This window comes from Callorhinus ursinus, unplaced genomic scaffold, assembly GCF_003265705.2.
Source record: "Callorhinus ursinus isolate GAN/ISIS: 27379988/994484 unplaced genomic scaffold, GSC_fseal_2.0 scaffold53, whole genome shotgun sequence".
NCBI lineage: Eukaryota > Metazoa > Chordata > Mammalia > Carnivora > Otariidae > Callorhinus > Callorhinus ursinus.
Window position 1 is genome coordinate 308,029 of NW_027397115.1, and position 23,994 is coordinate 332,022.

The 23,994-nt window shown below is 35.2% G+C and overlaps 1 protein-coding gene across 3 annotated transcripts in view; it reads left to right on the plus strand.

Annotated features, from left to right (window-relative positions):
- The window catches only part of SYCP2 (synaptonemal complex protein 2), a 91,882-nt gene that overhangs the window by 62,205 nt on the left and 5,683 nt on the right, over positions 1 to 23,994 (plus strand). The window contains exons 20-34 of one of the 3 annotated variants that reach the window (XM_025853383.2): positions 682 to 751; positions 1,046 to 1,103; positions 1,636 to 1,769; positions 1,916 to 2,355; positions 10,668 to 10,786; positions 11,560 to 11,596; positions 13,548 to 13,618; positions 13,708 to 13,765; positions 14,230 to 14,285; positions 14,720 to 14,777; positions 15,237 to 15,405; positions 17,344 to 17,381; positions 17,878 to 18,048; positions 19,387 to 19,585; positions 20,776 to 20,975. In XM_025853383.2, the coding sequence (XP_025709168.1) occupies positions 682 to 751; positions 1,046 to 1,103; positions 1,636 to 1,769; positions 1,916 to 2,355; positions 10,668 to 10,786; positions 11,560 to 11,596; positions 13,548 to 13,618; positions 13,708 to 13,765; positions 14,230 to 14,285; positions 14,720 to 14,777; positions 15,237 to 15,405; positions 17,344 to 17,381; positions 17,878 to 18,048; positions 19,387 to 19,585; positions 20,776 to 20,975 (1,878 nt within the window). Of the gene's footprint in view, positions 1 to 681; positions 752 to 1,045; positions 1,104 to 1,635; positions 1,770 to 1,915; positions 2,356 to 10,667; positions 10,787 to 11,559; positions 11,597 to 13,547; positions 13,619 to 13,707; positions 13,766 to 14,229; positions 14,286 to 14,719; positions 14,778 to 15,236; positions 15,406 to 17,343; positions 17,382 to 17,877; positions 18,049 to 19,386; positions 19,586 to 20,766; positions 20,976 to 23,994 lie in introns of all 3 variants that reach the window. The other 2 variants (XM_073883983.1, XM_073883984.1) reach the window with 2 other exon arrangements.

Here is a 23,994-nt window from a genome sequence, read left to right on the forward strand (position 1 = left end):
GTTACAGATGAGAATGGAATTATTGTACTAGCTATGGATGAGATCAGAAAGTTTGTAGGCTCTTCTGCCTTGTCTAATGAAAATTATTTTCTTATGTTTTAGAATAAGCAGCATTCTGGAATGGGCATAACCTTTATGAAACAATAGAAATACTAGGTGGCTCAGATGGTTAAGCCACTGCCTTCGGCTCGGGTCGTGATCCCGGAGTCCTGGGATCGAGTCCCACGTTGGGCTCCCTGCTCAGTGGGGAGTCTGCTTCTCCCTCTGACCCTCTTCCCTCTCGTGCTCTCTATCTCTCATTCTCTCTCTCTCAAATAAATAAATAAATAAATAATCAAAAAAAAGAAAGAAATACTATCCAACTTTTAATAGCAAGGCAAATTATTTTAAAGGATTTAAACTTTAATACTCTGACTTTTTTTTTAAAAGATTTTATTTGTTTATTTGAGAGAGAGAGAGCACATGAGAGGAGGGAGGGTCAGAGGGAGAAGCAGACTCCCTGCTGAGCAGGGAGCCTGATGCAGGACTTGATCCTGGAACTCCAGGATCATGACCTGAGCCGAAGGCAGTTGCTTAACCAACTGAGCCACCCAGGCGCCCCTAATACTCTGACTTTTAAGAGTTGTTTTCATGTAATGCCTTGATTTAAATTTACATTACCATGTCTCCTCTGTGTTATAGCATAACAAAATGGCTAAAGTTGTAAAGAAGACAGAAAATAAGGATGTTGAATTCCCAAACCAAAATATTAGTAAGTACTTTTTTGGTTTAATTTTACCTTCTCTTTTAAAAAATGTATACCCTTCCTATTTCCCTTTAACTCACTGGCTTTCATTGATTTGAAAAAGAAAGATTTATAATGAATGCATTTGGCTTTATGAAAGGAACTTAGAGGTTACAAGGAAATATAATACAGTCTCTATTTCCAAGAAGATCAGTCTCTATATCCTAATATGTGAATCTTGATTAACTTCTATACCAACTCCCGTTTTACCCTGCCAACTGCACAAAAAAGTGAAAATGCCATAATTTTTATTTTATTTAGATGACCTGCAGGATATTGTTCCAGATTCCCAGGCAGTGGAGAAAATAGATAAACCTGTGTAAGTATGAAAAAACCATCAAATAAGTTAGTATATACTAATGTTTTTATATAAATGTAATACATTTAAAAGAAAAGGTTTTTATATTCTTAGAATGTAGTATTGGCTCTCGCACTAATCAGCTCAAGTATTACTGTGATTGCACAATGGGAATAGTCTGTGTTTTTTTCATAGCCACCAACATTACTCTTTTCCAAATTGAGAGACTTAAAATGAATGAAATTTTTAAAATAATAAAGAATGTGAAGAAATTTAACCTAGTTTAAATACACAGTAGAACATGTAAGATATGTGAGATATATTTAAGTAGATATCAAATAATAGCAATAATGGAAGTTTTTAATAATAGTTTTTAATCTGATCAGTTACATAGTAAGTTTTAACTTTCATAATGACTTACCAAAATATTTTCATACTTGACTAATGAACTGCTATCAATAAACATTGACTAAACAAAAAAAAATCAAGGTCTCATGTCAGAGTCATAGGCTAATGTTTTGTAATACCTTAAGCAAGTTATTTTATTTTCCAGGTTACGTGGTGTTTTGGACAACATCTGTGGAAATAAAATGCCCTCCAAATGGTCCTGCTGGACTCCTGTGACAAATATTAATCTATGTAATAACCAAAGAGCAGATACTTCATCAGGTGACACATTCAATCAAGGTGAAACACCGTTTTCTCTGTATACAATAGTAGCTCAGGGAAATACTCATTTCTTGCAATGGCTGATAAATATCTTTGATTTTAACAAATTTTTGTATTACCAGTTTATTAATTTAATAAGGATTGGTTTTTTATTTTTCCACTAGATGTTACTGTGAACAAAAAACTTAGGAAACAAAAATCAGCCTCTTCAATATCTGAGGATAATTCTGAAGAAACGGAAAAGGTGCAGTATAAGAAAAAAAAAATGCAGCATAACAAAATAGAGAAAGCAGAAGTAGGAGTGTGCAAAAGAGACACTCAGCAACGACTAAATCATGCTAAACATTCGGAGCAGAAAAATACTGAAAATACCAAGCAAAGTGATTGGCATATTGAATCTGAAACTACTTTTAAGTCCGTTCTCCTAAATAAGACAGTTGAAGAATCTCTGATCTATAGGAAGAAATACATACTGTCAAAAGATGTGAATACTGCCATTTGTGATAAAAGCCCTTCTCCTAGGAAAAATGTGAAGAGTCATAGAAAATCAGGGAAAAGATTAACATCTGAACTTAATTCCTGGGATTTGAAACAAAAAAAAATGGTGAGCTTTCAGTGTGTTTGGTTTCTGCATACCTATAATATGCCTACCTAATGGCATAAGACAGTGAAGGAAGCTTGATGGATTGCTGCAGATTTAACATTTGTGAGAGCTTGTTCTTTAATTCAAGTCTCCAGTCTGAGAGTGAGTGCCTCCCGAATCCCTCACCTCACCCTAGTCCCTGCCCCCACCCCCAAACCAGTGTGCCCACAGGTGTGTAAAGAGGTGTGGTGTGAATGCACCCTGCAGCTCCTGGTGTCCTCCTAATGGTTTTCTTCCACTCTGTCTGGCAGATGCTTTGAGCATGTATACAGAACTGTCCGTACCTCTCTTATGGCGCTTACCTTTCTCTTAATAAATGGTTATTTGTGTCTGTTTTTCTCCTTGTTATAGCCTGTTAGAGTGTAAAGACTGTGTTTATTCATCATTTGTTTTCCTGCATGGCCTAGCTCAGTTCTGTACATAGGAGCATCTGAAACCATTTCTTGGATTATTGCATTAGAGTTTGACAGGTTTTTTCAAAGAAAAGGAAAAGATGTAGGTGGAGTGCAGGAGACTGTCTTCTGCTGTCCTGTTGCTCATCCCCGTTGGAGCCTTTCCCTTCTCCTTCAGAGTAATCACCTGTAGGACATCTCTAGGACAGTTTTAGCTACTCTGCACCATGCTTTAGACCAAAAGTTTACTTTTTTTAGTAGTTACTGTAAATATTTTTTTTGTCATTGCTATCAAGATGCAGATTAAGAAAACTTTTTAATTAGAATACATTCCACTGCCAATAATAGAATCTGTTTTTCACTCTTGCTTAGAAGATGCAGGTCGTATAGCCTTCTATTTTCATATATCTTCCAGAGTGGTATTAATACCTGGACATAGAGTTGATGTAAAATGTCCATGTATTGGAGCATCTCGATATGCAAATGAAATACTTAATAGATAATTTGTAATTGTTGTTTATACTTAGACATTATTTCATTCGTCTTGACCATCCTTTTTATTTTGTCTTTAATCTGCAATTCACTTTCTGTGCCTGATTTGGCTACATTCTTCTTTAACCAAATCCTTTTGAGTCACTTTTTCTTATTTCTTAGTATGCTATTTTTCTTTCTAGTCTTCGCTGCTATTTAGTTCTTCAGATGCAGGGGAAGTAAGTTCTTTTTGTCTGAATGCTGAATGTTCTTCAGTTTTTATTTTAAACTGTTTCCTTTGGAATTTAGAATTACTCCCTGAGCTAGTCAGTGGTTTTTTCCTGGGATTATGAAAACTGATCATCTCTAAACTGTGCTCTGATTTTTTTAAAGCCCAACTTCCTGTTTCCAGAAGTTCTCTTCAGTCTTTCATAGTGTTGCTCCCTGTGTTATCATACGTGACTTCCTGCCATTCACAGTGTGATGACTCTCCTCTGAGGTAGTCATCTGATCCTGTTTCCTGTTCACTAGATTAACCCAGAGAAACAGAACCTCTGCAGCTCAGCGATACAGATTTCCCAAGTTGGCCCCAATTAGCTGGAAGTTCTTAAATCATACACTCGCTATTTTAGGGAAGGTTCATTTTTGCTACATTTTTTTATTAAATTTTTTTTTTTATTCATGTGAGAGAGAGAGAGGGATATGAGCAGGGGAGAGAGGCAGAGGGAGAGGGAGAAGCAAACTCTTCGCTGAGCCAGGAGCCTGATAAGGGGCTCGATCCCAGGATCCTGAGATCATGCCCTGAGCTGAAGGCAGACACTTAACCATCTGAGCCACCCTCGTGCCCCTATTTTTGCTACATTTTTATCAGCCAAGTAAAGTAATCTCAAGAAAAGACAGTAAATAGTAACTAATGATCTACTACATATAAAAACATAAACTTAAAAATGATTAAAATAGGGCACCTGGATGGCTCAGTCTCTTCAGCATCTGACTCTTGATTTCCGCTCAGGTCATGATCTTAGGGTCATGAGAGCAAGCCCTGCATCAGGTTCTGTGATGGGCATGGAGCCTGCTTGAGATTTTCTCTCTCTTTCCCTCTCCCCCTGCCCCAACCCTCCCTACCCCCACTCTGACTCGCAAAAAAAAAAAAGTAAATTTTTTGTTTCTATTATATTTTACCATAATTTAAAAAAAAAAATGCCTGGTTCCCAGAAAAAGGTAAAACTAATGACTAGAATCAGGAGAACTCATATCTTTAAGAGTATTGTGGGGAGTTTTCTCTTAGCCAAATTACCAAAAATTATGCAGATGATAATGGTTTGTAGTCCTTCCATTTTTAAAGTATTAGTATTTTTTACCTTTTTTTTTTTTTTTAAGTAATCCCAACACCGAACGTGGGGCTCGAACTCATGATCCTGAGATCAAGAGTTGCACACTCCACTGACTGAGCCAGGCAGGCACCCTTAAAACAATAGTATTTTTTAGAGCAGTTTCAGGTGTACAGGTACACTGAGAGTTCCCTTATCCCCTTCACCCACACCCCAGTTTCCCCATTATTAGCATCTTACATCAGTGGGTACATGGGTTACAAATTATGAACCAGTATCAATACATTATTACTAACTAAAGTCTATAGGTTAGAATTCACTCTTTGTGTTGTGTATTCTGTATGTTTTGATAGATGTATAGCAACAGGTATTTACTATTACGTTATCATACATAATAGTTTTACTGCCCTAAAATTCCCCTGTGCTCCCTACCCCCTCACACTCCTGGCAATCACTGATCTTTTTACTGTTTCCGTAGTTTTGCCTTTTCCAGAATGTCATGGAGTTGGAACTATATAGTATGTAGTCTTTTCAGATTGGCTTCTTTCACTTAGCAATAGTAATGACGCTTACTCCATGTGTTTTCATGGCTTCACAGCTCATTTCTTCTTACTGCTGAATAATATTCCATGATATGTATGTACCAAGATTTGTTTAGATGTTCACCTATGGAAGGACATCTTAGCTGGTTTCTATGGTTTGACAGTTATGACTAAAGCTTCTGTAAACGTTCATTGTGCAGGGTTTATGTGCACATAATCTTTCAGCTCATTTGGGAAAATACCAAGGATCATGATTGCTGGATCATATGGTTAGAATGTGTTTAGTTTATTAAGAAACTTCCTGTCTTCCCAAAGTGGAAAAAATGGCTGTACCTTTTTTACCTTCTGAGCAACAGATGAGAGAATTCCTGTTGATCTATATCCTTGCCAATATTGGGTGTTGTCAGTGTCTTGGATCTTAGCTATTGTTATATGTGCTTAGTGGCATCTCATTTTAATTTGCAATTCCCTAATGACATATGAATTTGAGCCTCCTTTTATATTTTTATTTACCATCTGAATGTCATCTTTAGTGAGTTGTCTGTTCAGATCTTTTGCTCATTTTTTAACTGGGTTCTTTGTTATTGTCAAATATTAACAGTTCTTTGTATAATTTAGATATAGGCATGCCATGTTTTATTGCACTTCATAGATACTGCATGTTTTTATGAATTGAAGGTTTGTGGCAGCCCTGTATTGGGCAGATGTATTGGTGCCATTTTTCCAACAACATCTGCTAACTTTGTGTCTCTGTCACATTTTGGTAATTTTCATAATATTTCAAAGTTTTTCATTATTTTTATATTAGTTATAGTGATCTGTAATCAGTGTTCTTTGATGTTATTATTGTAATTTTTTGAGGCACCATGACCGCACTGATAGGAGGGCAAACGTAATGTGTGTTTTCTGACTGCTCCACTGCCTGGCAGTTCCCACAGCTCCCTTCCTCTCCTCAGGCCTCTCGGTTCCCTGAGACAGAACAATATTGAGATTAGGCCAGGTAACAACCTTACAGGGGTCTCTAAGTGTCCAAGTGAAAGGAAGAGTCACACATCTCTCAGTTTAAGTCAAAAGTTAAAAATGATTAACTTAATGAGGAAGGCATGCAGAAAGCTGATATAAGCAAAAACCTTGGCCTCTTGTGAAACAGCTTTATTCTGGAGGAAGTCTGAGTGGCCTGGATAGAAGCTCAAGCCAGCCACAAAATTCTCTTAAGCCAAAGCCCACTTAAGAGCAAGGCCCTAACTCTCTTCAGTTTTATGAAGGCTGAGAGAGGTAAAGAAGCTGCAGAAGAAAAGTCTGAAGCTAGCAGAGACTGGTTCATGTAGTTTAGAGAAAGAAGGCATCTCCATAACATAAAAATGCAAGGTGAAGCAACGAGTTATCCAGATGATCTAGCTAAGATAATTAATGAAGGTGGCTACACTAAAGAGATTTTCAATGTAGGCAAGAGAGCCATATATTGGAAGAAGATGCCATCTAGGACTTTTATAGCTAGAGATAAGTCAGTGCCTGGCACCGGAGCTTCAAAGGACAGGCTGACTCTCTTGTTACGAGCTGATGCAGCTGGTGACTATAAGTTAGAGCCAGTGCTCACTGACCATTCTGAAAATCCTAGGGGCCTTAAGAATTATGCTAAATCTACTCTGCCTGTGCTCTATAAATGAAACAGCAAAACCTGTGTCACAGCACATCTGTTTACAACATGGTTTGCTGAATATATTTTAATCCCACTGTTGAGATCTGCTCAGAAAAAAAGATTCCTTTTTAAAATATTACTTCTGACTGACAGTGCTCCTGGTCATTCAAGAGCTTTGATGGAGATGTACAGGGAAATTAATGTTTTCATACCTCCTAACATAACATCCATTCTGCAGCCCATGGATCAAAGGGTAATTTTTACTTTCAAGTCTTACTATTTAAGAATACATATCATAAGGCTCTAGCTGCCATAGATAGTGATTCCTCTGATAGAGCTGGGCAAACTAAATTGAAAGCCTCTGGAAAGGATTCACCATTCTAGATACCATTAGGAACATTTGTGAACGGGGCACCCAGCTGACTCATTGGGTTAAGCATCCGACTCTGATTTTGGCTCAGGTCATGATCTGAGGGTCATGAGGTTGAGCCCCGTGTCGGGCTTCACGCTGGGCTTGGAGCCTTACTTAGGATTCTCTCTCCCTTCTCCCCCGCCCCCCAAAAACCTTAGTGATTCATGGAAAGAGGTCAAAATATCAACATTAGCAGGAGTTTGGAAGAGTTGATTCCAACCCTCATGGATGACTTTGATGGGTTCAAGACTTCAGTGGAGGAAGTAGCTGCAGATGTGGTGGAAACAACAGGAGAACTAGAATTAGAAGTGGAGCCTGAAGATGGGACTGAATTGCTGTGATCTCACTATAATAAGCCTTTAACGGATGAAGAAGTGCTTCTTATGGATGAACAAAGACCATGGTTTCTTGAGATGGAATCTACTCATGGTGGAGATGCTGTGAAGACTGACAACAAAGAATTTAGAATATTACATAAAGTTGATAAACATAGGCAGGGTTTGAAAGGCTTGACTTCAATTTTGAAAGAAGTTCTGCTGTGGGTAAAATGCCATCAAGCAGCATTGCATGCTACACAGAAATCACTCACGAAAGGAAGAGTCAGTCAATGGCGGCAAATTTCATTGTTGTCTTATTGTAAGAAATTGCCACAGCCACCCCAGCCTTCAACAACCACCACCCTGATCAGTCAGCAGGCATCAACACTGAGGCAAGACCCTCTACCAGAAAAAAGATTACAATTTGCTAAAACTCAGATGATTGGCATTTTTTAGCATTAAAGTATTTTTTAATTAAGATATGTACTTTTTTTTAAAAGACATAATGCTATTGTACATTTAATAGACTACAGTATAGAGTAAGCATAACTTTTATATGTGCTGGGAAACTGAGTTCATTTGACTCACTTTAATGCATTATTTGCTTTATCACTGTGTTCTAGAACCAAAACCACGGGATCTCTGCAGTATGTCTGTACAAGTCCTTTGTCAGATACGTGTTTTACAAAATTTTCTTTCTGTCTATGGCTCATCTTTTTATTTTTAAAACAGTGGCTTTCACAGAACATAAGTTTTTAATTTTGATGACGTTCTACTCAATTTTGTCTTTCATAGATTGCGCTTTTGGTGTTATACATAAAAAGGCATTGCCAAACCCAAAGTCAACCTAGATTTTCTCCTTCAAGGAGTTTTATAGTTTGCATTTTACTTTTAGGTTTATGATCCCTTTTGAGTTAATTTTTGTGAAGGGTGTAATTTCTGTGTCTAGATTTGTTTTTTGTTTTCTGTTTTTGTTTTTTAGCATGTGGATGTCCAGTTATTCCATCATCGTTTGTTGAAAAGACTGTCCTTTCTCCATTGCATTGCTTTTGCTTCTTTGTCAAAGATCGGTTGACTATATAAATGAGGGTATTTCTGGGCTTTCTGTTTGCTCTCTGTTTTGTTTTATTACTCTATTTGTCTATTTCACCAATACCACTCTATATTGATTGTTGTATCTTTATAGTAAGTCTTAAAGTATGGTAGTGTCAATCTTCCAACTTTGTTCTTCAATACTATATTGGCTATTCTCGTTGTCTTCTCCATGTTCACCGTAGAATCATTCTGTTGATATCTACAAAATAACTTGCTGAGATTTTGATTAGGATTGCATTGACTCTGTAGTTCAAGTTGGGAAGAACTGACATCTTGACAATATTAAGCTTCCTGTCAATGAATGTGGAATTTCCTTCCGTTTATTTAGTCTTTGATGTTCTTCATTAGTCATGTATAGCTCTTGTACGTGTTTTGTTAGATTTATACCTAAGTATTTCATTTTGGGGAGTACTAATGTAAATGGAATATAATTTCAAACTCTGGTTGTTCATTACTAGCTTATGAGAAAGCAGTCAACTTTTGTATATTAATCTTATATCCTTCAGCAGTGCTATCACATTTGCTTTTTAGTTCCAGGAGTATTTTTGTTAATTTTTTGAGATTTTTTTTTCTACATAAACAATGATGTCATCTGCGAACAAAGACGGTTTCATTTCTTCCCATTCTGTATTCCATTTATTTCCTTCTCTTGTTTTACTGCATTCATAGGACTTCCCAGTTTGATGCTGAATAGAAGTGGTGAGAGCCGGCATCTTTCCCTTGTTTCTGACCTTGGTGGGAAAACATGTAGTTTTTCTCCATTAAGTATGATGTTAGATGTAATTTTGTTTTTTTGGAAGATGTTCTTAAGCTGAAGACATTCCCTTCTGTTCCTAGTTTTCTGAGAATTGTTATCATGAAAGGGTGTTGGGTTTTCTCAAATGCTTTTCTTATATCTATTGATACGATAATACGATTTTTCTTTAGCCTGTTGGTATGATACATTATGTTAATTGATTTTCAAATGTTGAATCAGACTTTCATACCTTGAATAAATACCATTTAGTTGTGGTATATAATTCTTTTTAAACATTATTGAATACAATTTGCTAATATTTTGTTGATTTTTTTTATCTATGTTCATGAGAGATAGCAGTCTGTAAGGTCTATTTCCTATCTTGTATTATCTTTGATTTTGGTGTAAAGATGATACTAGCTTCATTTAATGAGTTAGGAAGTATTCCCTCTGATTCTGTCTTCTGGATGATTGTGGAAAATTGGTATAATTCTTCCTTAAGTATTTGATAGAACTCACCCGTAAACCCATCTGGGGCCTGGTGCTTGCTGTTTTAGAAGGTATTAATTAGGGACACCTAGGTGGCTCAGTCAGTTTAGCAGCTGCCTTTGGCTCAGGTCATGATCCCAGGACCCTGGGATTGAGTCCCGTGTCAGGCTTCTTGCTCAGTGGGGAGCCTGCTTCTCCCTCTGCCTGACGCTCCCCCTGCTTGTGTGCTCTCAGTCTCTCTGACAAATAAATAAAATCTTAAAAAAAAAGAAGGTATTAATTATTGATTCAATTTCTTTAATAGATATAGTCCTATTCAGATGATCTATTTCTCCTTGTATGAGTTCTGGTAGATTTTACCTTTCAAGGAATTGGCCCATTTGATTTAGGTTATCAAATTTGTGGGCAAAGAGTTGTTCATAATATTCCTTTTTTTTAACCTTTTAATGTCTATAAGAGTGACAGCCTCTAGTTCATTTCTGATAGTAGTAATTTCTGTCTTTTCTCTCTCTCTTTTTCCCTTAGCTAACCTGGCTAGAGATGTATTGATTTTATTGATCTTTTCGAAGAACCAGATTGTAGTTTCCTTTAGTTTTTGATACGATTTTTTTCCCATGGAGAGAAATTTTTATTTTGTTCTCTACAGAGCACTCTGCACCATTCTGTAAACTGTTAAATCTTACCCTGTGTTGTTTAATACCTAACAAAGTCCAGACTTCCTAAATAATTTCTTACCTCCTTTATTTCTCTTTGTAGTTATATACAGAACCAGATTTTTCTTAACTGTTCCTTTATTTTCCTTTGAAGGATTACTGGTAGAGCTTTAAAGTAACTTATAAATTGTTTCAGAGAGGAAAGTCAAAAGAGAAAGGATTTACTGATGCAGCAGAATCCTTGATAAACCAAATTAATAAGAGGTATAAACCAAAGGAGTCTACAAGAAAATTCAAGGAGTCTTTGATTGACAGGTATGTTCTTAAACTTTAGACATAAATTTTTTTCTGACAGATACAACTAAATTATTTTACACCATTTTAAGAAGGTTAGTTTTGAACATGTTCAAGTTACACAATTTTCCAGTAGAAAACACCTAGTTATTTACTTTTAAAAACAGTAGCTGTTTAAATTATACAGGAAGGGAACTGACTTTGAAATTAGTCATTGTAGTAGGTGATTATTACATTTTATAAAGTATCAAAAATACCATATTGATACAGCATACCATTTTGTAAATAAATCTTTAGGATATAGACATTTTAAGATTTTTACTGAGCCTAGTGATGAGTAAAACTAAATATATTTAAATATATTGCTTAATGAAACATGATTTAAATGAGCTGAAATGAGTTACTTTTATATAGTAAATATGTATTTTTTCATTGGCAGTCTTTCTGAAGGTTAGTTCTTTTCTTATTGTAAAATGTTTCTTTACAGGTTGATTGGTGGTTAGTTCATATTTAAATTAATTCTGGCCTTATGATAAGACACAAAACAATTTCTCCCGGCAGAACCATTCATTTCCAATTGCTGAGCACCTCCTACTGCATGAGTGATTCAGCTTATTAACAGTTAGTGTTGCTATTTACTACAAGTGAAGTTGCAAAAATATTTATATTTATATTTATAGCATATTGAATGTAAACTTAGTGACCCAAATGTTTTACCTTATATAAAAAGGCTTTTATGAAGAATATTCTAATACTGAATTGCTTTTTTAATTTTGACAAAACCTTTCTTATAGTGGTTTTTCAAACAAATCTGATCTACAGCTCAGTAAGGTAGGTTTCATTTATTTAAATACACCAAATGTATAGTCAAACTCTCTATGATATTTGACTGTAAACATAAAATAGAATCGCAGTATAGGGTGGAATTAGTGTTTTCAGCATGTTGATAAATGGATAAACAACCGACAAGTTTAGTGGCAACCACTCAAAATAGTCCTCTTTCTGTTCGGCTTTTCAAAAAGCAATGTTTCTTTTCCATATGTGAGTGTGATCTTTTCATTTTCTGGTACCTGATTCAGTGAATCTTTATCTTCATTTTTTTTTCCTAGTTAATCCCATCTCCTCTGACAATAAGATCCTTAAGTCTCTGTTTTTTGTTTAAAAAAATTACTATTTATTCAGGCTTAAAATACCAATTATCTTTGATTTCTTCTTCACAATTACTTTCCATTTAATTTCAAGTTTTGAGGTTCACCTTCTGTATGTTCCTCTTAAATCTCCCCTCTGCTGCCTGTGCAACTCATTTTTCCTAGTTTGAGTTCTAATTTCTCGTCCCTAGATTATTGCAATAGCTTTTATGTAATTCTTTTTGCCTCTAGTATTTCTCTTGCCAGCCTGTCATTCTCTTCACTACGAGCTTTTTTTCTTTTTAAAGCTCCACTCAGGCCATTCTCTTGTTCCAATTCCTTCTTTGGTCCCTGTTGCTTACTAAGTGGAGACTCAGGCTGGCTTCCTGGACCCTTTGAAAAGTCCATCTTCATTTCCTAGTATTAGCTCCCTATGCATGTCTCCTTTTGCTGAAGCAGAAGAACTTGAGATTCCCTGAAGTGTCTTTCCCAAGTGTTTATTCTCTTCTTCTTCCCCTCTTCAGAAAAAAATTTGAACTGAGTCAGCATGCTCTCACACTCTTTTCTGGTCATCAAAACTTGATTCCTCCTTGCAAGTCTTGCTTCAGAGTCTGCCTTCTTTTTAAAAACTTCCAAGGTGTCCTGCCTCAAAATCCAAATGGGCAAGAATTCTGAATCTACACACCTGATTTCTTTGTACCATTTTTTGATATTTTACTCACTGTTGCAGTTCTTTTTATCTTTCCTGTGTCTTCTATTAGCATGTGTCTGCTTAGAATCATCGCTGTATCTTATATAACACTTTCGCTCCCTTTTGTGTCCTTTTTAATATTTTGGCTTATTTTTGGTGTCTTCTGTAATACCTAACACATGCTAGCACACAGTAGATGAATTGAACAGGTGTATGTAAATGCTGGTAAAAATCCTATTGGAAAGGATAATGGAGATAAGTGATCAGAGGAATAATATATTAAGGGATAAACTTTTTGAAATAATACAAAATATATAAAACAGCCAAAATATGTAATAAAATTTAATATGAATAACAACTAAAATGAATAGTTTTAATATTTCCAACTTATTAGACTTCAGAGTATTTCTGTTCAGTAATCAGTCATTTAGTGATATTAATAGTGATTTTACATAAACCTTAGTCTCTCCCCAGGTTTTTGTATTTACGACTTTAAAGCAAATGAATCAGGGGAAAAAAGCATGCTTGTTTTGTGATTCTAAAATCACTAAGGTTCAGCTTGTAGAATAGCATTTACCTACGTATACGTACAGGAGTGTCTGCAAATAAAGATGTAATTTACAGTCCTTTCAATTATGCTCTTAGATTTTATATTTTATATTTAATCTATCTTTTATATTTAATTTTATGTTTACATTTTATATTTAATTTTATATCTTATATTTACATTTTATATTTGATTTACAGTACTTTCAATTATGCTCTTAGTACTTAAAGTCTTCAAAATTTTTATAGGTGTGGATGTTTAATACTTTTATTCAGTTTACATTAAAGGAAATGGTTACAGATGTAAAACATGAGTAGAAACAAGTAGAAAATATATGAAAATATAATTGCATATGTTTGTTTGCCAAGTATACTAATGTACAAGTTTGAATGTTATATAAACTTCTTTTGCATTTAGGAAAAGGTTCAGAAAAAAAGTTATAGACAACTGAAGACTACTCTTGTTAATGTTACTTCTGAATGCCCATTGTAAGTAATTTTCCATAGATCTTAGTTTGATTCATATTTGAAGAAAATTTATTATATAATGGAGTTAATATTTCTCTTCATTTTTACAGGAATGATGTTTACAATTTTAATTTGAATGGAGCTGATGAGCCTATTATAAAACTTGGAGTAAGCTAGAAATCAGTATTTTGTATTTAGTATTTATTTTGTATTCACTGTATAGTTATTACAGTGTGTTTTTTGGTTTTCATTCTCTTATAGATATGCTTTAAAATATTTTAGAATTTATTTGGCACGAACTTAGGTATATTTGGTTTCCTTTCAAATCCTTTGGACTGAAGTAGAGAAAAATGGGTAATTGGGGTATGGGGGGACTCACACTACTACATTAAGAAAATCACCTTCCTTCTTGATACAAGAAATTTTAAAATCTATTTATTTTGTTTTTATTATATTTTATAGTATTCGCTTTCTTCTTAAATATATAAAAATATTTTAGTAAAATTAATTTTATTAGATGCATCTTATGATAGGAAGTAATAGAAACCAGATTTTATGTTTATTTTTTTTTTATTTTTGTTTGCCTTATTTCAACACTAAGAAGAAATTTTTAATGTTTATTCACAATATAGATCCAGGAATTTCAAGCTACAGCTACAGAAGCCTGTGTGGATAATTCAATAAAATTGTAGGTGCTTTTATTATAATTAGATGGATCAAATTAAAATAAACTTCTCAATTGTTCTTTTTCTTCAATATTTCCTCCCAGTTTGAGAGTTTTTAACATATGAGAAGAATGAATAAAAATGCTACTGGCATGATCACCCCCATTATATTTCTAATATTTCAGCCTTTGCTTCTAAAATTAATATGCAGATTCTATGTACTTTTAATATTAGTTGTGTCTCTTAGATGACAAAGCTGAAAGGACTTAGTCCTTTCATCTGATCTTGTTATTTTTACAATTAACTGAGGTCAAAGAGCATAAGCAACTTGGCCAGAATTATATAGTGAATTAGTAGAAGAACAAGGCTGAAAACCCCGGTCTGACTGTCCGGTGTATGTTACCTTAAGAGAGCAAATAATAAAGTTAATTAAAATTAATGCATATTTTTGTTTAAGGATAGGTTTAAGGAATCATGATGAACTTGAAACTTCTCTCAAAACAAAAGATAAAAGAGTAAGTTATATCCTAATTATTTTAAAAATAATTTTCCAATGCCAAAGATGATCACAGATCTAGAAAACAATTATTTGGATTTTTTTCCCCCTCTGTGAGATTATCCACTTGCCTGCTATGACCTTGGCATGGTCTCTGAGCTATTTGCAATCATCTAGTAAGAAAAGATATGATGGCTTTAGTTACCTTCTTTAATGACATTGGCTTATGTCCCTGTGGTCATAAGTGGTTTTAACAACAACAAATTAAGAATCTCAGTCTCTGATCTGGATTTCTGAGTGACTTTCCAGGTATGTTTTCCTTAATGCCAGGTAAATTAGTATGCCAAAAAATTAAGAAGTTAGTTTTTCTGTTCCTTGGGGTTGTTTTTTTTTTTTTTTTTTGGCTTAATTTACCTTGCATAGTATATAATGAGACACATTTCTTCATCTATTACAAGGATTCTTTTTTTTTTTATAGACTGTAACAAATCCTAAAAAGAAAAATCTCTTTAGTGATACTGACGCAGAATACAGATGTGATGACAGTAAGACTGATGTTAGCTGGCTAAAGGAACCAAAATCAAAACCACAGCTAATAGACTATAGCAGAAATAAAAATGTGAAGAAACCTAAAAGTGGGAAATCAAGTAAGAAATCACTTTTAGAGAAATGTTGCAAATGATTTTACCATTTCAACTATATGAAATGTTTTGTTGGTTGATAAGTATATTTGTATATGTAGTTAGTATTTATACCTACATAGCCTTGTGAATAGAAAAAAAGAGCAAATACACCACAGCACTACAGTGGTTTTGTTTTTTGTTTTATTATTTTTAGTAATATGGTTATATATAAATTATTTTTTTACTGGGGTCTTAGAGACACAAAATATGATTGTCATATTTTCAGTTCATGCATACTCTCATCGTTTGTCTACTCATGGCTGTTATTCAGTTATTTAGCAATTATCGTGAATGATATATTATTAAGTATTCATGAAACCAACACTCTAAGCAAAAAATCAAATCTTGCACATCCCATTTCCTGTCATACCCAACCCATATACTTTTTAGGAATTCACATAGAATTCATATAAAGATATACTGTAAGGAAAACAATTTTCTTGCAGAAATATTTTTGCCTAAATCTTCCACAGATTATCTTCCCAGCATATGGCTTCTGCTTTGTCTAGTGACCCTCTTGAAGTAGCTGGATAAGAGTTTGCAGTATGGGTTTTTAGCTAGACCAAAAAATGACCATTTTCCGGGATTGTTTACTAAAACAAAGATTTCATATATTTCATTTTTAAAAGAAGACAACATAACTCTGAACTTTTAAATTGATATGTATTTTAAGGGAATCAACTTTTAAATTGATACATACTTTAAGGGAATCAGCTTTTTTATGTCAGCATAAGAATAACCAGTCATAACATTTGTGCTTGTGTTGGGGGGACCAGTGATGGCTTAAGACAGAAGTAAAAATAGAAATATGGAAATGAAGGTTGGCATGTGTTCGTAAATGAGGCTGAATCTTGAAAACAGAAATCAGATGAAGCCTATCCTATATATGAGGAAGAGAAGCAGCAGTATTATCACCTATAGAAGAGACAAGTCTGAAAGAGCATCACATTGCTAGTGCAGGGAGTGCAGTATTGGGGTACTTGGAACACAGATCACACTTGTGGGAAGATGCTGAAAGATGTACTGCATCTGGTGACGTGTCTCGACTTTGAAGCAGTGTGTTCTAAGCCAAGGGGAAACATAAGATTCACATGCTCTCAGGGAGTTTACAGTCGTTTGTAACAGAGAGTAGAATACTGTCATCAGTAAATACTTCTTAAAATTGAACTTGCGAGTGAATCGTTTAAATGGCTGAATGACTACAAGTCAATATGTAGGGGCTGGCTTATTGCCAGGATTGGAAGATCTTTCTCCCAGAACTTCATTGCTTCCTTGGCTTGGATAATCCCATTTCTTAGGTTTCAGAGAATATTTAGAAAGTTGATTGTGCTTGAAAGGCAAAAAAGGGAATAGAAACTAAAGCTATTCTCAGCAATATGGATGAATCTTAGAAACAATGGTGAAAAGCAGATCATAGAATGTTACCTATGAGATGATACTATCTTATAAAGTTCACTATATTTAGGGATATATGTGAAGTAAAACTTTCTTTAAGACCAAATGAATGAGAAATAATTCAGGATAATGAAAATATTCCCTTTTGGCAGAGGGGATATTGAGCATCATAGAGAATACACATAAATAGGTACATAACTTTTCATAATCCAGCTCTTAAACTGAATGTTAGATGTATATAGGTGTTCACTTTGTAACTCACGTATTCTCTTGCATGTTTAAAAAGTTTTAGGATGTAAAGGAGGAGAAAGGAAACTGGTAATTCGTATCCTACCAAACATTATAAAGTTATCAATGTCAATTTAGCCTCAAATCTCTTGTAATTTAAATTTTTGAATGAGTTTAAAGATATATTCTTGTTATGATTTTTACTTCTATGTAAAATATTCTAATAAATTTTAATTCCAGTTCTTACCTATTTGAAAACCTTATTTTCTTGAATTGCAGAAGCATCTTTAGAAAGGGGACAGCCAAGACCTAAAGTGGTAAAGCCAAGAAGCTTGTCTTCAAACATCACTCTAAAATGATTTCTCTTTTGTCATGTAAAAAAATTCATTTTTCATCTCATAATTTTATCCTTATTGTTACTTGTTTTTCCATAATTGTTCTCACCTTTGCATGCGTCCTCCTACCTTCTGCCTTTTTGGATCATGTTGGCCTGTTTTAGGTCTATTTTACTCTGTGGTTTTAGGAACTTTTCATATCTCCGCTTCTCTTTTTTCCTCTCCTTCTCTTTTTTTATGTAAGTTAGGTAATATATACCAGGCCTCCCAGAGCTTTAATGACAGGGATAAAAAAAAGGTATAGAGAAGATATTTGGGCAGAAAGATAAAATCCTGTCTTTTAAAAATGTTAAGAATCTTTTTTATTCCTACAAATATTTTATGAATTTCTTGTCACAGTGCCAATTTTATAGAAAATAGCTTGTATTTCTTATATCTCAAATATTGACCTAATAATTCAGAAATTTTTCTCCTAAAGACACCCAACAAAAACATCACCAAAAAGGTAGAGGAGACAGTTCCAGATGGGAGAACCAGACTTCCACGAAGAGTGGCAAAAACCAAAAAAAATTATAAAGATCTTTCAAATTCAGAATCAGAGAGTGAACAAGAATTTTCACATTCGTTTAAAGAGAAATTGCTAGTAAAGGTAAATAGATACAATTCAGGTTAATAATTTCTGAAAAGCCTGTGAAAATACTAAATATAGAATATATTTTTGCAGAAATGTCAAATTTGTCACATTTTAAGATTTAACCTTCTATATGAGAAATTTTATAGACTGAAAATTGATCTTTAGGCAGTATTTGTGGTAAGTTGGCATTAGTGTTCCAAAACAGGTGTTTGACTCTGGGAAAATGATAACTTGAAGATAATATCTTTAAATTAGAAAAATGCTTGATTTTTCCAAAATTTTACTTCAGAAAAGTACAGACTGTTGGGAAGCTGTGAATCTTTCTCTCGAATGGACCTGAGGTTCTTCCCATACACTGCCCACCTGTGTCCATCCCTGGTTTCTGTCTTGTGATGTTACCGACGTATCAATAACCATCTGTGCTTTAAAGCTTTTTTAACAAAGTCAAAAACAAAACAAAACAACAACAACCCAGTGCTTACAGTGGGCCAGGTGCTATGCTAACTTAACTTCTTACAATCTCTGAAGTACCATAGGTGACTAGTACTCTGTCGACATCTCATTTTACAAATGAGGGATTGAGGCTCAGAGAGAGAAAGGTACACTGTTCTCATTTCCCAGCATTGAACTTCCACCTCCCCTGTTCATAACCTTGCTGCCCTTTACTTGGAAGACTTTAAGGACTTTATAACGTATCTCCACATTTTCTATCACTTCTTACTTTCATTTACTGTACATATAGCTGGCTAAGTCTTCCCAAGCCCTCTCTCCTCTTATCCCTCTTCAAAGAAAAACCCTGAAAATCTCCATATAGTGAAATATTCAGTGCATCAGAATACCTCTGCAAGCTCATTTCCCTAGTTCCCTGGTATATACCCAGAGCTGAAACAGATGGAGTATCCTGTGACTCCCAAACGGGACCTGTGATGTGCTCGCTTTGGCAACACATAATACCCAGTGAGACCCGTGACTCTCCACTTCCTGTGCTCTCTCCGGGGTCTCCCCTGGCCTTCGGAGGTCTTCCTTCACCGTCTGCCTTTACAACTCCGAAGCATGTCATGTACCGTGAAATCCAGGAACTCTTTCTGGTTTCCCCAAACTGAATATAATTTTCTCCTTACAGCATTTTGTTTGTATTTCTTAAGCTATTATAGTCCATATATTATATTTTCCTGTGAATTTGTCATATGTCTTCTAATATATTAGAAAGCCCTTCACTACTCATGTTGAGGCCCCTGTTATGCCTGTAAATAGTAATAGCAGATATTTAGTATTTCAGCACAATTTGTTTTATGTGTCTAAGTATAAATTATTTGTATTCAAGTATGATTTGAAAGTTATCAATACATTTAGGAGGAGAATATCCATTCCAGAAGCAAAACCATGAAGCTTTCAAAGAAACAACAGAACACCTTCTCTGCTGAAACACAAAAGGATGTATCAAAAGAATGGAAAAATTCATCTCTCCTAAAAGATGCTATAAGGGATAATAGCCTTGGCTTATCTCCTATATCCTTATCTGGGAGCCCATCATCTATAGAAGTAATGAGATGTCAGTATCATTTTTTCTTTTAAATATTCAATAAATTTCTATTATGACTCTGAAAATACAGTTTGAAGATTAATCTTAAATATGCCCTTCAGAATTATAGGTAGTCAAAACTTCATTTTTTGAACTAGTTAATGCTGGTAACTTGGTCTTTGCGAAATAGACTTCGGGACAATGTCCCTGTGACACTCGTCTTTCATGATAGGAAGTTAAAGATCAAATGCTTCGGTATGGAAAATATTTAATGTATATTTACAAATTATAATGTGAAAGCTGAATAAACTTTTAGGTTTTTAATCCCCAAATATATTTAATAACATGAAAATAAAGATGGGGATTTCTACTTTTTTTTTTTTTTTTTTTTACATTTCATTGACAAAAGTCTCCAAGGAATATCATGGTCATTCTGTGGACCCATAGCAGATTATCTTCATGATTTGAGGTTTACTTTTATTTAAAAATAACTGACAAAAATTTATATTCTTTGGAGCTCTGGTGTACACACACACACACACACACACACACACACACACTTTTCCAGCATAGAAACTGTAAGTCTGTACTTTTTATCTTCTTTACTTCCTTTTAAGGATATTTTAAAGCATTTCCAAGTATTCATCTTTTCAGTTAAAATTCAGGATTTAAATAAGTTAACATATACTTCCTCCAAAGTAGCTATATTGTTCTTTTCTAGAATATTTTCGTAGTACTCAGGACCACTGACATGTCAGATAACCACATACTAGAAGACAGATGCACATGCCCTTATTCGACCTGAAAACTCTTTGAGAATTCATTTATACAAAGACTTATTTTGGCTATGAATTTCCTCAGCTATATATGAAGGATGTAGATAAGATGATTTCCCAAGCCATCTCCAACCAGAAAATTCTGTGACTTTACTATTTGACTATATTGGCTATGATGTCAAAATACTCAAGATAATACTTAGGCTGATCATCACAGAGCAGTTCATACCATAGTTCTTATGATTACATTTTAAATTAAACTATATTTTTCAGAGTCTTACAAATTTGGTCTTGATTTATTAAACATTTACCTTTTTAAATACAGATTAAGATTTGAGGATTTGATTAATCATTATATTCTTAGAATTTAATCGTACTATTTCTGAAGCAGACACCAGTGATAACACCTGTCATCTGTTTTTTGTGTTTTGTGAGGCAATACAGGTACAGAGAAAAGAGAAAGGGATGTTCCTCAGGATTATGGCCATGTAACAAAATCCCTATCACCTTCTCCAAAAACTTCATCACCTGAATCCTTAGGCAGTAAATACAGAGTTGGAGGTCCAAAAAAGTCGCCTAAAAACAGTGACAGAAATTTATGTGCAAGAGAAAGTTGCTCGCCAATTCCACAATCCTTCTTGTTGGTAAGAATATACATTATTTTTTTCCTTTATCAGATATATCTGAAGGGGGTAAATCATTTGCCTCTTATCTTAATCAAATATACATTGCTTATCCACCTAACATAGAGTTCTGGGTTTGGTCTGCGGGAGAAGAATAACCTACTGATAAGTAAAATAGCCTCCATGAACCTTCTAGATTAATGAGTAGCTCTACGGGAGGAAGGATGTGTGGTATGGGAGGTACTGAGTGCTACTAGGAGTATTGGGATAGCGATGATCACCCCCACGGTGGCACCACTCACTTGTCTATACGTCCAAATCACGTAGTTCATGAAGGAGTATTAACAAATTTAATGATACATGAAAAATTATCCTTCCTCTTTTGTATATTGTTATATGTACCATTTTTTTTTAAGATTTTATTTATTTATTTGACACAGAGAGAGAGAGCACAAGTAGGCAGAACAGCAGGGAGAGGGAGAGGAAGAAGCATGCTCTCCACTGAGCAGGGAGCCTGACGTGGGGCTCGATCCCAGGACCCTGGGATCATGACCTGAGCCGAAGGCAGGCGCTTAACCGCCTGAGCCACCCAGGCGCCCCTGTACCATTTTTTCTTAATATGTAGGTATGTTCACAAGGATTGTAAAAAGACATTAAAGATATAGGAGTCAATTACGGTCAGAGTGAGGGAGGGTAACTAAAACTGTCATGCCTACAAGGAATAGTTTTAAGTTGTGGGTACTTCGGTACCAGTTTTCAAACCCCACCCCACCTCCTCTCCCTTTTTTTTTTTTTTTTTTGACTTGGGTTGTATAAGTGGCTTAAATTAGAGAATTTTAAAGCAGTAATAAAGTTATAGAACTGACTGCCAGGATAATATAGTTTACTATAACCGGGTATAGTAGAAAGAGTTTCGAGTCAGACAGATTCGCATTTAAATCCTGGCTCCACTCTTTACTGACTGTATAACATTTTATAAGTTAATGAGTCCCCCTGCACCTCAGTTTTCTCATCTGCACGGTGGGGCCATGAAAAATTAGTCTGATTGCGCACCCATTACTACCCGACACGTAGTAAATACCCAAATACATTATTCTCTTGTTATGTACTAACCTCTGTACACAGAGATGGAATTAATGAGAGTTCAGTACACCTACAGCCACGGTCTAAAATCTCTAAACCAAACTTCTGTCTTACCATTTTGAACTGAATGTTTCTATTCCTACAGGCTTTTAGGCTCCTTTTATTCTGTTTAGCAAGTAGTCTTCACAGAGCATATTTTTCTAACAAAATCTCTCATGAAAGCACCAATGTGCCAAACAAATAAAAATAGAGCTACACTATTTAAAGCCGGAGGTCTGCACCCTAGCCTACTTGGCCTCCCTCCCCAGTAACCCCATGGCACCTTTGCAAGACTCAGTTTCTACAGACCACAGTTTGAACACCAGTTTCCTCCTAGGTCATCATCCCACCAGCCTTTGTCAGTATTGCTCTACTATCCTTGGTTTCCCTGAACCCTTTCTCCCCTCAGTATTCCATCTTGCAAATCTCAAAACCTAGATAATCCCCCGCCCACTTTCTTTTATGCTACTCGGTGCTAGTTGGAATTTTAATGGTCACATACTTATTGGCCATTTGTTTCCCATTTACTGTTGACTTTTAGATATTAGAAATTTGCTATATCAGCTTACACTCCAACACTGCTATGTGATAGTGCCCATTTCTCTACAGTTTTAACTGGCTGTTTCCAGATGGTTCTCTTTTTGCCAATCTATAATTATAGTGAGGAACTTTATTTTTTTTAAGATTTTATTTATTCATTTGAGACACAGAGATAGAGAGAGAGCATGAGCAGGGAGAGAGGCAGGGGGAGAGGGAGAGGGAGAAGCAGACTCCCCACTGAGCAGGGAGCCCGATACGGAGCTTGATCCCAGGACTCTGGGATCATGACCTGAGCGGAAGGCAGTCGCTTAACGACTGAGCCACCCAGGCGCCCCAGTGAGGAACTTTAATCTGCATTTTACTGATTAACAGCATCAGTATTTCATGTTTTTTGGCTGGTTTCTGAATTGCCTATTTTTTTTCTAATTTTTTAATTGCATCCTCTGATTTTTCTTATAAATTTGCAGGAGTTCTTAAAATATTCTAGATATTAATTCTGTATTGGTTACATACAATGAAAACATTCTTTTTCCAGTATGTTATCTTTTCACTTAAATAAAAAACTTCCATATGACCAAAAAAAATGATACCATAAAATTTACCAGTCTCTGTGTTCAACAAATCCCTCAGCTACTGTCATATTCCTTTCTGGTAAAAATACTGGTTTTGATTCCTTTTACCTTGAAGGTTTTCAATTTTTCTAGGATTTCTCTTTGCCCTGGGGTAGCGAGTTAGTGCAGCATCATGCGTGAGGTACCCTCCTGTCTCCATCGTTTGCAGTGCTCTTCTGGGCACAGCCCTGGCAAGGGGGGCACAGCTGGGGGGCGGGCTCTCTGTCCTGAAGCCACGCCCTCAGTAGGCCCTTACAGGGTGCTTCACCGCCCCGCCCCGCCCTCATTCTTGGCCCGCTGCTCATTCATGTAAGTTGTGCAGTTTGTCTAAGGGAATTGCCATTTTCCAATATTGATACTGAGCTTTCTCGTCCACATATTTTTCTTTCTACATTTTGGTGCTATTTCCAACAAAATTATGCCAAATCTTCCACAAAGAAAACAGATTAATTCCTGTGTTTTATGTATTTTCCTTTTTCTGTATTAAAAAAACAATTTTCTGGGTTTTTTGCTTTTGTATAGAAACACTATTGATTTTTACATCCCCAACTACCTAGACTAATTCTATCATAATTCCCTGCCTAGGGCCTCTTGGATTTTGAATATAGGCAATTACTCAATGATAATTTTTGCATTTTCCATTCCAGTCCTTATACTTAAGTTTTTTATTGTTAAGGTGATGATGACCTCAGGGGCAGTGTTAACTAGATACCATACCAGTAGGCGTGCTTATTCCGTAGTTTTTGGTGGTTACTTTTATCAAATCA